General features: G+C 36.1%; 4 protein-coding genes across 4 annotated transcripts; 2 read left to right on the top strand and 2 right to left on the bottom strand.

Annotated features, from left to right (window-relative positions):
* The first annotated feature begins 4,145 nt into the window (after nucleotides 1-4,145).
* LOC18009979 (defensin-like protein 249) lies at nucleotides 4,146-4,779 on the top strand. The gene is made up of 2 exons (XM_006392011.2): nucleotides 4,146-4,297; nucleotides 4,406-4,779. The coding sequence occupies exons 1-2, from the start codon at nucleotides 4,225-4,227 to the stop codon at nucleotides 4,624-4,626; spliced, it is 294 nt and encodes a 97-aa protein (XP_006392073.1). The 5' UTR covers nucleotides 4,146-4,224; the 3' UTR covers nucleotides 4,627-4,779.
* A 763-nt stretch (nucleotides 4,780-5,542) lies between these two features.
* Nucleotides 5,543-5,995, top strand: LOC18009980 (defensin-like protein 249). Its single transcript, XM_006392009.2, has one exon. It carries the CDS (start codon nucleotides 5,600-5,602, stop codon nucleotides 5,993-5,995), a length of 396 nt encoding a protein of 131 aa, XP_006392071.1. The 5' UTR covers nucleotides 5,543-5,599.
* On the bottom strand, nucleotides 5,860-8,736 carry LOC18009969 (putative transferase At1g60990, chloroplastic). Its single transcript, XM_006392010.2, has 12 exons — nucleotides 8,454-8,736; nucleotides 8,202-8,303; nucleotides 8,072-8,105; nucleotides 7,878-7,951; nucleotides 7,716-7,781; nucleotides 7,554-7,618; nucleotides 7,350-7,437; nucleotides 7,171-7,236; nucleotides 6,933-7,098; nucleotides 6,689-6,772; nucleotides 6,486-6,613; nucleotides 5,860-6,376 (listed from the first exon to the last, which is right to left on the bottom strand). Exons 1-12 carry the CDS (start codon nucleotides 8,664-8,666, stop codon nucleotides 6,191-6,193), a joined length of 1,272 nt encoding a protein of 423 aa, XP_006392072.1. The 5' UTR covers nucleotides 8,667-8,736; the 3' UTR covers nucleotides 5,860-6,190.
* Nucleotides 8,737-8,951: 215 nt separating this feature from the next.
* On the bottom strand, nucleotides 8,952-14,422 carry LOC18009958 (membralin). Its single transcript, XM_006392008.2, has 15 exons — nucleotides 14,063-14,422; nucleotides 13,211-13,273; nucleotides 12,891-12,996; nucleotides 12,576-12,772; nucleotides 12,097-12,178; nucleotides 11,689-11,750; nucleotides 11,426-11,520; nucleotides 11,246-11,325; nucleotides 10,749-10,832; nucleotides 10,433-10,549; nucleotides 10,260-10,345; nucleotides 10,057-10,163; nucleotides 9,823-9,914; nucleotides 9,659-9,735; nucleotides 8,952-9,572 (listed from the first exon to the last, which is right to left on the bottom strand). Exons 1-15 carry the CDS (start codon nucleotides 14,213-14,215, stop codon nucleotides 9,084-9,086), a joined length of 1,890 nt encoding a protein of 629 aa, XP_006392070.1. The 5' UTR covers nucleotides 14,216-14,422; the 3' UTR covers nucleotides 8,952-9,083.
* Nucleotides 14,423-14,560: the final 138 nt, after the last annotated feature.

The raw sequence follows: 14,560 nt of genomic DNA, 5'->3' as shown, positions 1-14,560 counted from the left end.
ACACCGTTCGCAAATAATGTGCTTCTTCAGATTCGCAATGCACTCGTTAAACTCTTTGTAAGGGTTGCTAGAGAATCTGCAGAAGATGTGTTCATTTGCTTGTTCATGTAACGTTTTAAACCAAACATTCAAGGAACCATCTCTCATCAAGGCACTCAACCTCTTTGCCTTCATTAAACGTCTCAACTTAATGAAGTGCTACCCTGAATTCTTTGAGTCAGCGAAAATGGATAACTACCAATAATCAAATTTTAGAAGTAGCTATGTAATCGAAATAGACAATTATTAATACTTACTTTTAAGTATTATAATCAACTTTGAGATGTATGGAGAAAATAGACAACTACTAATAATCGACTTGGAGTACTACCTATCTAATCGAAATATGTTACAAACTAGTCAACATCTCTGTGTCATTCAAACGAACCTTCATTTTAAACATAGTTACCTACTAGTCGTTGTCTACTAGAAATCTGAACACAACAAACAAAAGAATTAGAATTAAAAGGGACGTCTATACTGAAGTGATAGATGACTAATTGGTATATGTCTACTTACTTTCAACTTGGTGCAACTATAGAAAGTATCGTCCATAATTTTTCACACTTTCGGAGTGAGAGAATGTTTGTCTGATGGGGATGCAGATTTTTTATGAAAATAGTTATCTACTACATATCCACATACTCTTCGCTAATGATTTTCTACGAAAATAGTCAACTATGGCTATAGACTTACCATTGTGACACCTCCCAAGACACCTGCTGCAAAGTTTTGCCGCATTCCTCAAATTTCTTCTGTGACAGCAAACGAATTAGATCAACCACATTTCTACCACAAAATAGTCAACTATGACTAATAATAAAAAAAGCTGACTATGATACAAACACTAAATAGTTGAATACGTTACCTTCATTTCCCCTTAAGATGAGATCTTTATTTTGCTTTGGTCGACCATCTGGTCAGCGTATTAATGGAGGAAGTAGTTCTGAGACACCATAACATACATGAGTTGGTACTAGGTGGAATGGTCTTTCATGTTGTAAGAAGAAGTTACTGATAACTTGTTATGTACACATCTCCCCTTTTATGTTGTAAACTTCATACTCATCGTGGCCGACAACAACCACTTACATTTTAAACATAGTCACCTATTAGTAGTCATCTACTATAAATATATGAACACAACAAAGAAAATAAATAGAATTGAAAAGAATGTCTATGTTGAAGTGATAGGTGACTACTTGGTATATGTCTATTTACTTTTAACTTGGTACATAATGTCTATTTCATCTAAGGCGGATGCAACTTCTTTATTAAATAGTCGTCTACTACATAACCGCATATTCTGAGCAAATATTTTTATGAAAATAGTTAATTATTCTATAGAGTTATCTCATATTTTAATGATTTGAGCAAAAAGACACCATGTATAATTTTTTGAGAAAATACGAACCATAACGCTATAAATCAGAAACTTGAATGTTTGGTTTATGGGTGTTGTGTTAGTGGCTATTTATCTGATCCACTAGAGTTCTCTCAAATTAACCTATTTGTACACGTAATACTAAACGACAACAACGTTTAAAGCTTACTAAAGTAACAATAAAGTTTACGTTGCTATTGTTTCAAAAAACAAGTAACGTTTGTGTCTTAGTAAGTTGGTGTGGTCCCAACCTCAGTTAGAAAAAGCGATGTCTAGATTTAGGGAGCAAATATTGCAATGTCATTTCCACATACTTATTTTCTGTTGACTTGTGCTATGCACTTAATTGATCGCTTTTCTATAGTATTCAATTAATTTGTTCTCTCAAAAGTAATATTGATGCAAATCACCCATAAAATTCATATTTTATTAATTTATTAAATATCTTTTAAAGGTTTTAGGTGATAATCTGTTATTTAGTTTATCTCAGTTCAGTCTATTATTTTGAATAATTTTTAAAAATAACTTTTAAAATTGTAATTATAAAAACCGTCTGTTCATAAATTACTGTATAATATAAATTTTTATTGATCGATAATGATAAAATATGCAAAATAAATATATAATATTGGGACATGTATTAATTAAGGATTTTTAAAAGAATACAAAACCTTCTCTCTCCTTATTGAACAATTACTTAAAAGCGATTTAAAAAGACATAGACCTAACTATTGTATCTCTTGTTTGGTTAGACGATCCTTGACCGTTTGGTTGGTTAACAACTTTAAGGTCGCATCATTTACACCCTACCTCAGATTTGTCAGGAACACGATTCTCAAGGTAACAAATCCGGTAAATATCCCTAAGAAGTTTTTTTTGGTGAGGGTCATCAAGAAACAAACACACACAGTTTTTTGTGCGTGTTGGCCTTGTAAGACTAGCACAACATTGGGAAAAATAGAAACGATCCAGATTTTTCTCACGAAGGCCATGACAGAAATGAAGACTTTCAGAGCAAATCTTGTTGAGGTTTTGACTCTTGATCGGGGATGATGTCAAGAGTATGATAAAGGCGATGGACATCAATAGAATGATCTTCATTTTCTGATTAAATTACTAGCTCGTGAAAATTAGTCTCATATAAAATTTTACTCTAATTTGAAACAACTAGATTTTCAGGTCTTTAAATAGGAAACTGAATCGGCAACATATGGGAATATTGAAGGTGGGAATCGAATTCTAAATATAAGAGACGATGCTGATTCTTTTTCTATTTTACAAAATAATTATTAAAATTCGTAACAAACAATTGACTTGTTCAAATGACCGATTCAATAGGAAGTGAGGATGAACGGAGTTTTAATTTGGTTTTTATTGTCCCATGCAAAATTGCATGCATCTTGATTCGTTAAGCAACTTGAATGTTGATGACCGGCAACATATACAAAGAAGTTAATATATACCAAAAATATTACTCAGTATTTGGTCGACTTATATAAGGTAAGTTATATACAAACCACCATATCAAGAGATAATAGACACTCTCTCATGGTATGACGATTTGAACAGATTACAAATCTGGTGAATAGGCTACTCATTGGCTACAACGTCGTGCCAACCAAAATTAGATACCTTAGACAATTTAAAAAATTGTGGCCTTTTTAAAGTGTATATTGTAATTCTTACATCTGATTTCTATTGAAGCTGGTTACGATTGTCCTGATATCAAACTTTAATCGTACCTGATTTAAAACGAGTCATGGCGATGTTTGTTCTTTAATAAGTTGGACCACTCTCCATTACTACATCTATGCATAAAGAGGTTTGTCCAGCAAATGTTTGTTCTTTGATCAAGAACAAGAAAGAAACTCACCAGTTTTCAGATTCTTTGTTCTTCAACAATCCTTGTTGTTACGTTCTCGGATTATATAACCACCCCTCTCGACCTGGAAACGGATATTCGGAGTATGAAAGAGTAGTGGATCTCGGAAAACCTGCCAACGTTTACACTTGGCTACTCGTGCACCCTTCATCTTTAGTGCAAGTCAAGCAAACTCCAAGACGCAGCCAAAGGAAAATACAATGCAGTTTAGAAAGCCGTCAGTGTCATCAAAAGATGTTGAGACTTTCAATATGGGACGACTTTCAGTCTTACAAACCCTAATTTATGTCTTTCATATCTTGCTCTTCTTCTCTTTTATTTTATTTTTGATGCTTATTTGGGAACTGTTTATTTTCATTTCTTTATCAATCAAGAATTGAATTTTAAAAACGAAACTCAGAAAGGTTTATAGGTATAAATCTTTTATGTTTATTGATTAATATAATGTATGTAAGAAAGTGAGGACCGTCGACAAAAAAGAAATAAGTAAGAGTTGACAAAGAAAAAGAAAACAACTAAGTAAGAAAATGAAGGAAAAAGGGGTAGGTGAAGTGAACCATGTGTAGAAAAATGAGCCATGCAATCATTGAAAGAAGAAACTAAATTAGTGCAAAGAAAAAATTATAATTAAAAATGCAAAAAACTAGATTGATAACCCTTTTGCTCACAAAAAAAAAAAAAAAGCCTTTACGTAAGTCACATATTCCATTTCTTTAATCTCATTATCAATAGGAAGGATAACCAAAAACGGAAAAAAAAACCAAGATTACACAAGTACAGTCAAATCTACATGTGTTTATATATAAAGTCATATTTGTTCTTGTTTAGAGAATCACAACAAAGTCATAACAATATATGAAATAAGAGAGAGAGAGAGAGAGAGAGAGAGAGAGAGAGAGAGAGAGAGAGAGAAGAAACTATGAATCTGGCTGCGATCTTCTTGGCTTATTGTGTCTTATTCTCTATTCTCCCAAGCCACCACTTTTCACAAGGTAATAATCATATTTTGATTGTGATTATCCTTTTTCTCACCGAACTCCAGTAAACCCAAAACCGGTTTGGTTCAGCTCCTTTTTTTGGTGTGGTTGTTGATGAACTAGGTGAAGAACCAAGCTTGAGCACTACTTGGAGAAGGCCATGGTGCCCATCGAAAAAACAAGTGTTCAGGGGTTCATGCTCAACAGATGGAGGACAAAAATGTCTAAACGACTTATTAAGCACATGGAATCCAAGTGTAAGACTCAGCCCAATCTACTGCGATTGCACTCCTCAACATAACTATAAGCGCCTCTGCGATTGTCCTATTATGATTTGTCCCTAGAAAAGTTTCTATTTTAGATCCCAAACTGTTGCTCTATATCGTTTTCCTATGTTTCAATTTCCAAGTTTGGTTTTGGGTACCAGTGTGTGTGTGTGTGCAGTTTTTCCTTGCATTATAGCGTTTTTCTTCTACTCAAGAACTCAGGTTGGTTAATGGAGGATGTTTTAATTTAGATATTTCGATTTAAATTAAAGAATAACCTCTCGTTCTAAAAGAGGGTTTGAATCCAGGGCACAAAAAAACTAACCCTCTTGTAATACTACTACTGCCACTAGGCCACCACCTCTTTGGTTAATGGAGGATGTTGCTAGGCTAACTTCAGATACAATCACATAGATGTCTTATACACTGCATTTCCAATTGAGATTGCTTGTCTCTTGATATAGCTAGTCAACTTCTCCACCTAGTAGAATGTTGAGTTATGGAATATTAGAACAAAATTTGAGTGTTCGTCTTTGTTTTAGAGCTACTAAGAAGGTATGCACCTGTGATAGTGCTGCTTGGCGCAGAGAGAATGATTCCAAAACTTTTTAGTTTTTTAGTTTTTAGTTTTTTTTTTTTTTGTAGTAGATATCATGATATTTAAGCACAAAGTCCGCATATATAGAAGCCACATGTCCGGATCCTGAAATACTACATCTTCGGATCCAAGCACCTCTACTAGTCTAAGTGGTAGGTGAAGTCCACTAACATTATCATCATGTCTATAAAAGTGAGTAATGAAATCATTGAAACGAATAAACAAATATTAAAGCAAAGGTGAACGTAATTAATATCGTTCAAAAACAGAAGATAGCTTACCATAAGACGACAAGAAAAACAGATTATAGCTTACCATAAAACAGGAATTCAATATTTTTTTTTAATTCCCAAAACGGAAAATTTTGAAAATTATGTAGAGTCAAATGTACCTGTGTCTATATGTAAAATATTAGTGTTTGCTTGGAGACAATCAAAACGAAAAGAAAAAAACATGAAGTTATCTGCAATCTTCTTGGCTATTTGTGTCTTATTCTCCCTTCTCCCAAGCCACCTTTCATTAGGTCTTTATCTTTCTCCTGAAATTTTTTACAGTTTTGCTTGCACAACTCCGGTTTACCCAAACCAGCTTGGTTTAACTCATTTTTATATTTATTTTGTTGATGAATTAGGTGAACCAAGCTTGATCGCTACCGAGAAAAGGCAATGGTGCCCGTTTAAAAAACAAATGTTCAGAGGTTCATGCTCAAAAGATGGAGGACAACAATGTCTAAATGACTTATTACGTACATGGGATCCAAGTGTAAGGCTCAGCCCAGTCTACTGCAATTGCACCACTAAACCTAACAACAAGCGTCTCTGCAGTTGTCCTAACATGATTTGCCCCTAAGAAAAACGTCTATTTAAGACCCAAACACTGTTGTTCTAATCACTTTCTTATATATCAATACAAATGTTTCTAATCTTCTATGAGAACCCAAATATAATATACTCGCATCTCAAAACCAATGTGTTAAAAAAGTTTTGTTTTGGGTACCAGTTTATGTCCATGTGCAGTTTCCTTGCATGCATTTTTTCTTCTTACTCAAGAACTTGGGTTGGTTGATGGAGGATGTTGCCTGGATAAGTAAGGGACTTCAGATACTATCCCAGAGATGTCTTCTCCTATAGTCACTGTGTTTCCAATTACGGCTGCTTGTTTCTTGATGTAGCCTAACCCAAAATGGCTAGATCCGTTTCTTCCTCTAGTGTAGCTCGTTAGCTTCCCGACCTGAAAGTAACATTTATCAACCAGTCAAGGAATAATACGAAAAAATGAAGAAGATGTTCTTTTCTTTGTCTTCGAGTTACTATAATCTATTCACATAAAGGCTCAAAACCTTTTTCCCGTCGAATGTGATGGTGCTGCCGGGTTCAGCTGGTGCAGAGAGGTCGAGTCCACACAACTTTTGCTTGATTCCATCATATGTTATGAGTCTTGCGATAGTCTCTTGCCCCTTATAACAACCTGAGCAGTTTGGGAAGTTTAACCAAGGCACTTCTTGTATCATTTTTAGTTCACTAACCAAAGCTTCTCGAATACCTTTGTTCAGAGAGATCGAGTTCCATAGACCCGCTTCGAGAACATTGAATTCCTTGCTGAGTTCTCTCTCAGGTGCTGGTCTTCCTGCAAAACATTAATGCTTTTGGCCTGAATAAGCTATGTTGTAAGATATACGATTCTGATTTTACTAATGGCAAGACAAAGACATTAACGATAGCTGTACAACACTGAGCATCTCTAAGTGATTATTGGCTATATTAAGGCATACAATAGTTTTACAAACCTTGAATGATTCTAAGTTTCTCCCAGGCTACAGAACCCATTGGAATGGCACCTTCAGCTAAAAGAGTCTTCCAGACTGAAATGGCACCCCCTGGTGACATTAACATGGTAAAGCCTTCCTCTGAAATAAGACTCCCGACTCCAACTGTTATTGGCATTCCATCGAACTGAAAAAGAAAGTAACATGTTACTACATGTCGCTTCACAAGATCTGTTTCGAGAGTAAAACAAAGGCTTACACTATAATGTTTATGCGTGCCATATGGCTGCCCAATAAGATCTCCCAGATTCAGTTTAGACATAATCTGTTTCAAATTTTTTACATTAGCATAAAAACAATGTATTTAAACTACCATGAAGGCTAAACCGAGAAAGATTGACAGGATTTGTCACTCTGCTTAAAGAAGAAGAAACTCACTTGGTTGCTTTTGGGTCCTGCTAAAGCAAATAAGCAAGTTTGCTTGGTGATATCTTTGATCTCTACCTTGTCAGCAAAAAAAATGTACCTGAGAAGATGAAGATGAGAAATAAGTGACATCACAATCCTCAAAATCAAAGCCTGATTTTTACAGAAACCAGCACAATTTTCGTATGGCAACATGGAGGAAACGCTATAACATACTTGTTTAACATCTCAATTATGCTTTGGCACGTCGTTGGAGAAACCATTAGCATTATCGCGTTTTTCTGAAAGTGAGACACGAAACTTGCGTATAAGATATATATGAGCCACTAAAGGTGAACCCAAACTTATTTGACTCCCAAAAGGAAGGAGTGTCTTTACCATTATCCAGGCACGTGCAATATCTATGGTCCTTGCTGTTGGGGTAACGAATACAGTGTCACATCCCTTAAGAAACGAGCAAATAGAAACACAAGTAGTTAAACCCTAAACACAGAAGCAACAATATACACTCGCTTCACAAATATCCTTAAAAAGACTCACTTGTCCTTCGTTAAGGCATTCAAAATTTGCAGTAGTTTGGTTATGAAGGAAATGAGCGCGATCATCTCCACTAACTTGATGGCAATAGCACCAACCATGTAGCCAGAAACATTAGGTAGCAGCATAAGAGAAAATTTAAAGCCAAAAGCTAAATGTTTGTAAGCGAATTAAAAACTAATTCAATGTCGAAATACCTCGAATTCTCCCAAAATGTGAGAGGTCCACAACCTGCAATCGAATTTTGATTCATACAAAAATCAGATATCAAACAGCCAAAGAGATTCAAAGTTAAACCAAAACAAAGAGAAGTAAAAAGTTACATACCACCACTCCATTATCAAATGCATCCAAAGCCTCATCATCGTTATCAAAACTCTCAACAACACCATCTTCTGAGACTTTTCCTCCAGAAACACTAATTGTATCCTTCACATTCACAAGTCCATAAACAACAACAAAATCAGAAATCCATTAGCACTAATTTCTCCTTCCAATACTGTTTTCCACAGCGGTAGACTTCGCCACTTTATATTCAAGCAAATTGTTATTTCTAGTGCCAATGAGAAGAAAGCTTACAAGGAGATCGTGATCGATGGGAGGCGGAGAGAAATCGAACTGCAACGAATCAGACGCCGAGACGCATCGGAGCTGAAACTTTCGTTCTCGAGAACCACCGTTTCGGAGACGAAGGGAGCGGCGGCGAAGAATTGTTCCGCTGCAGAGACATGGAAGCAGAGCAGTAGCAGTATTGGTGATGTGGCTAAGTCCAGCCATCCTCATCATCGCCATGTCCGTACAACTCTGAAGAAGATGATTATTATAATAACTCAACTCGTATCTCTCTGGTTGGGAAAAAAAATACTAAAACATTAATAGGGGAAAATGTGTCAAATTACATCTTCTTGGAAATACTAAAAACATTAAAATACTTTTGCAAGTGTTTACACTTTACTCATTTTCCTTTTTTTCAATGAAACAAAAACTTTAAAAGTAACGTCTAGTTTCAAGAAAAATAATCATAATCAAAGAAGAACAATGGCATTCTTTACCAACCCTTTTTCACCCTTTTTACCAATTTTTGTTTGTATATATCCCAAATGCTTGTTTCTCTGGCCAGTAGTGACTGTACAAGCAGGCAAGGAACAAAAAAACAGAGACAACAGAAAAAAGAAAATACAAATATACAGTAAACAGAGGAAGATACTTTCAGTCAACTAAAAGTGGATCATGATGAGGGTTTTGAGGGGAAGTATCTGCAAACACTTGAGCTTCATCTTCATCTCTCACATCTCTAAACATCGAAAGAAATGAGTTAAGCCCTTCTGAGGAAGCCCCACCTAAAATCCACAATAACATCGAGCTGAACGAGCTCATCGCTCCTGCTTGTGGGTTAGGCCCTGCGGGAATGTTGTTTGCTGCGTTCACTTCTTGCTCTTGATGTTGCATTGGATTCTCTGCTCCTTCATTCGCTGCTGCTGGTGGTGGTGCTGCTGCTGGTGGTGGTGATCTTGTTTCCGTGTTTTGGCTTGGGACTGTGTTGTTGTTTGGACCAGATGGAGATCGGTTTCTTGTTGTTCTGTTCAGCCTTGTGATGTGAAGAGTTGATGCTAGGATTGTTGAGGAAGTGATGTGGAAGTCTGGGTGTTGCTGAAGTTGTGACTGTCGGCTTTGAAGGAATCTTTGAAGAGCCGGTACCTGCAAATTTTGTGTGTTTTAGCTTTTAAGGTAAAAAGCTTATAATTTAAGTTCCAATCTTGGTGTTGTTGGAATCAAACGTTTACCTCAAAACGGTTCCAGAAATATAAAATCAAGTGTTGCATGAATGCAGCGGTTGTCATTAGGGCGAGATAAGAAAATCCTGTTGAGAGTTGTGAAGTTAGTGAACGACTATGAAGTTACAGTAATCAAATGACGCAAATATAAGGTCAAAAACCTTGGCTCTTACCATATGCGTAAGAGAAGAAATAAATGTGGAACACCAAGAAGTACAGCAAGAAGAAACGCGGGAAGAACTTCATCGATATTGGTGTCCTCACACTGCATTATTTGGAAGATAGGACTTTGTTACTTTTACATTCAACTACTAGAAGAGAAAATTTGATTTTGTTATTTGCAAGATCATCATGAGCTCGAAAGTTGATGTACAGGAAGGTGTCTGAGGCAAAAGAGTAGACCGAACCTTATCAGGGTGAATAATTCGCATAGCCAGACAAGAACTAGAACCATGAAAGCCAATAGCTGATCGTCGTAAAACTCAAACAGGAAGAACAGAATCCCAATCATAATCTGCAATTTCAAATAACTATATTATGTCAGTCAAGAGAATCCTCTGGAATATTGGAACCAAAAAAAAAAAAGAAAACCAGGGCTGTGTGTGCATACGGGTACAAAGACGAGGGATTCAATCACGTGCACAAAGATTAACTGAAATGTTGGTAACCGATGTTGAGCATGGTGTTGAAGCTGCACTGCAACAAATTGAAATCGAAACAAAGATGATTGTTGAGAAACAAAGATGTGAAACTTACAGCTATTGGAATAGAAGAAAGACAAACCTGTGAACTTTAACATGCGAGTTTGTGTCTCTCGCAATGTAAATGACACAGACATTGTGGTTGTGAAAAACACAAAAAGTGACATCATAAGCACACCACATTTCGTCACCAAGTAATCTGCATACATCGGAATAATAATATTACTCAGTATATTAGAGCAAAATGCTTATATTGCACTACAGAGAAAGTTGCAAGGGCCAATAAAGCATCCTTGGTGAGATTTTTCAATCCAATATAATGCTCATACTCAACAGAGTTGCTAGATGCAAGGAAAACTTTTCAACATATGCTGTTCACGGTACAGAACATGACGAACCTCCAAATTGCGAAGAACCTTCAGAAAGTTCTTGGGAGTAACTAAGATTGTAAAACTCTCTTGTCTGGAAGTTGTATAGATAACCTGTAATGGACAAAGTTGGCAGTCATATGGAATGAAAACTGCAGCTTTCATATATGCATATAGATAAAAACAATCAAAGGGACATGAGCAGCATACAAAGACAGATGGAGAAATCATGTAATAGCTACCGACAACAACATTGGTTATTTTACATTATGCATAGGCATGCATGGACTAACTAATTCATGCACATTAATCTTTGACTAGACTTCCCAGAGGATAATTTTATTTAGAGTAACAATAAAATATAACCTGATGGAAACAGGTTGTACACAAGATACAAAAGCAAGGACAAACATATCGATGAGGAATCACAGGCCTAGAAGGATGCAGATATATAACTTCGCACTGCCTAATTGCGAAATGTGAAACTCGCATGATCATAATCATTCAGACAAACAGCCAATACCTACCTTGGCCAGCAGAGTTCTGTAAGCTATTCATTATAATAGTATCATATCCTACAACTCTGTTTATAAGAAGTTGCTGCCACCTGAAAAAGTAATTCAAATTTAAGAAGCTTATCATCTGGATACAGCACTTCCAATCAAATCAACTGTTTCGAAAGTGAGGGCCAGTAACAAAAATATTACCTGTTGCCAAAGCAGGGATGTCGCGCCGATATGCTGACATTTGAAGTGCGAATGTTATGCCTTGACTTTGCTTCATCAGGCAGCAAAAAGTAACCCTATATGGAAAAAGAGAGGCTCAATTCTAAAATCGAACCAGAAATTCAACAGAAGAATTCCTCATTTTTGAATCTTCCTTCAGAAAATATATTATTTTGGGGTATAAGATGCTCAAGGATCTTCCACTAGCCAGCTTCAAATTCTTAATAGAAGAGAATAATGTTTACCTTTTCCATAGTATAAAGATATGTTGGCTCAAACTCTTGAGTTCTTCTCTCAAGCCATTGAACTGAAAAACAATCAACAAACAAATTAATTTCAAACAAAGCAGTTAATGCACACATCTCTGATTTCCCAACCCAAAGCAGAACGAAAAGCCCAACCTGTGTGATTTCACTCTTCTAATAACTAAACCTCTAAAATATAACACTGTAGATGGTTACTAAGAAGAGTCCCGAAAACAGAAATTTTATTTGTTAGGTTGCGTATCTCAAACCAAGATATGCTTTTCACAAGGAAATGTATGTATTCAGATTCAATTATACAAATGTAAAAAGGGTCATCATTGTCTGATAGGTTCATTTAATTGATGAAGAACAAATATAAAATAGAAATTCTACTGAGGCGGCTTTTACCTGCATAGTAGTTAACCTTATCCATATACAGAACATGCAACAATTTGGGCACATCAAGATTCAACGGTATGCCGATGATGTTCTGCATTTAAGATTTTCAGAACAAAATAAATTGTCTTAGTCAAAACACAAATAATCAGGATTGCAACCCAGCAGATGATCTAAGTACTGTGGCCTCAAAATAGAGATATCTTTAAAGAGCTAAATTTCGTAGGTAAGGCTAAGTCCATTTTCCCCACAAAAGAAAATACTGAAAATCTCACACCCTAACCATTATGCCACATGCCACTTAAATTTTTCAGTAACATCAGTAAAGAACCATGCTATATAAGCGATATACCAAAAACATCCAACACAAACCTCGCAGAGAAGATAAAACGTCTATATAGAACAGCCACAAGCAATATCTAAGTCAGATCTTGAGAAACAAAAGCAAATGAATTAAAGAGGTCAGAGCAACTAGTTAAGAGACAACTAACCCATATTTTTCTAACACCTCTGAGGAACCGTGCTGTATGCTGTAAAACAAAAGATATGCGCCTATAACACTTTTTGAGAAAGCGAAGAATAGCTGCTCTGACAGTCTCTTTTGCAGACACTGAGAAACTACTGCGGGGCTCTTCCTTATCAATTTTAACAAATATCTCATCAGCATTTTCTTCACTGGTAGAGCTTTCTGCATGATTGCACAAAAGGCAGTATCAGTTTCTGCAAACTTCAAAGATATTAAACTCCTACAGGCAGTCTTTCCAAACCAACTCAACCACAGCCTACTCCCGAAGATAAAGACTCACCTTGATCAGTCTTCGAGACTTCTAAATTGTCAGCTGCAGCCTCAACTTTGGGAACATCTGCAGCAGTACTTTCATCATTACGTGACCACAACCCTGCGCTTGTTATCTATACCACAGAAAATAAGTTGGTACCATATATTTTGTAGAGAACTAAGAATGAATACAAATTTCTTTATAGCTAAGTGATTTTCAGAAAGAGACTATCAGAGTACGAGTAGTTTATGTCTTGCAAGGAGTAGGAACCAACTCATGGGGCAGGAAAATCTAGAAATTTTCACTAATAATGCAAACCATCATCAGAAGGGATAACTACTACATACCTTGATTTGTAAAAGCTCTGCTTCAGCTAACTCAACTCCAGTCAGCTCACTTGAACAACCAGGCTTTGAAAGAAAAAAGAAAGGTAACTAAATTAGTTAGAGAGGAACAATTAAGGTCAGACAAGAAAAGCTTAGAAGGCACTAGCATGAAACATCTTAGGAAGGCAGATTACACAAAACTCTTGAAGTTTGAAAATGCATTTGCATGGGAAGCAATTCCTATTGGAAAGTATACTAGTACTTGCATCAAAATATGAAGTGTGCATTTTAAAATAGAAAAACCATTTGCAGTGGAAGAAAAAAAAACACATAAAGGTGTCCGAAAAGTATATTCCAGCGGATTCAACGTAATTATGAGCTCTGCTATTTTAGAGAAGGTACAAACAGTAGACTCCAAACCAAGCTCATGCTAAAACCTTTATCAAATAGCTTCAGTTACATGAAAAACCTGACCAATCCAGAAAGATGCTTTACAAATACACAGAAAACAGGGGCTGCGATACCTGCTAAAATCTTCTACTGGTACAAAACCGATGAAAACTGCTACATCCTTACACTTATTTCAGTATCTCAGACTTAAAAGTTATTTCATAAAGTCATTACCCGAGGAAATTTAGAGTAGAACGGACACAAACCTCTCCGGTAAACCGGCTTTAATCGTCTACATAATCCTCTAAGCTAATCACAAGCTAAATTTTCAGGACCTAATCTTATCCAGTAAACCACCATAAAACTTTTCACAATCGGCTAACCCTAAATGAAGATTTTTGGGATCGTTCTCGTACACTGAAGTTTCACTCAAAACATAGACAACGAAATGGGAAGATAAAAATCAAAAGAGAGTCAAATTACCTGCTGAACATAATTGGCGTGCATAACAACGAGGATGCAGAACAAAGTGATGGCAACGAAGAGGTACGTATACTCTAAGAAAGCCCTAATCCTAGGAGTTAAGATCTGTGAAAACCTCTCCTGAACCCTAATAAACGTCTGCTCCGGATCCATATTCGATCTCCGATGCCAATTCGTCGTCTTCTTCTTTCTTAGAATTCACTGCCAATACAAAATGAGTGCGTCGTCATCGAATTCAAATCTCTGCGCAGCGAGGAAGAAGATCGTTAATTCCTCTAGTTTTGGGAGATTATCAGAACTCCGAATCCACAGAAATTGAAGATTGAAGAAGATTGAAAAGCACCGCGAAGTAAATATTTACTTTTGTATTTCTTTTTCGTAGCTAAATATTAACTTGTCAACTTAAATTTTAATATGCTTGTAGCAAAGTTGGGAGTGCGTATAGCTCACGAGGTCAAGAGTTCGACTTGTGACTCATCAATTATATTTTCTAGTTAC

This window comes from Eutrema salsugineum, unplaced genomic scaffold (assembly GCF_000478725.1).
Source record: "Eutrema salsugineum unplaced genomic scaffold, Eutsalg1_0 scaffold_8, whole genome shotgun sequence".
NCBI classification, from domain to species: Eukaryota; Viridiplantae; Streptophyta; class Magnoliopsida; order Brassicales; family Brassicaceae; genus Eutrema; species Eutrema salsugineum.
The sequence above is the reverse complement of the archived record's forward strand: the minus strand, read 5'-3'. Positions and strand labels throughout refer to the sequence as shown.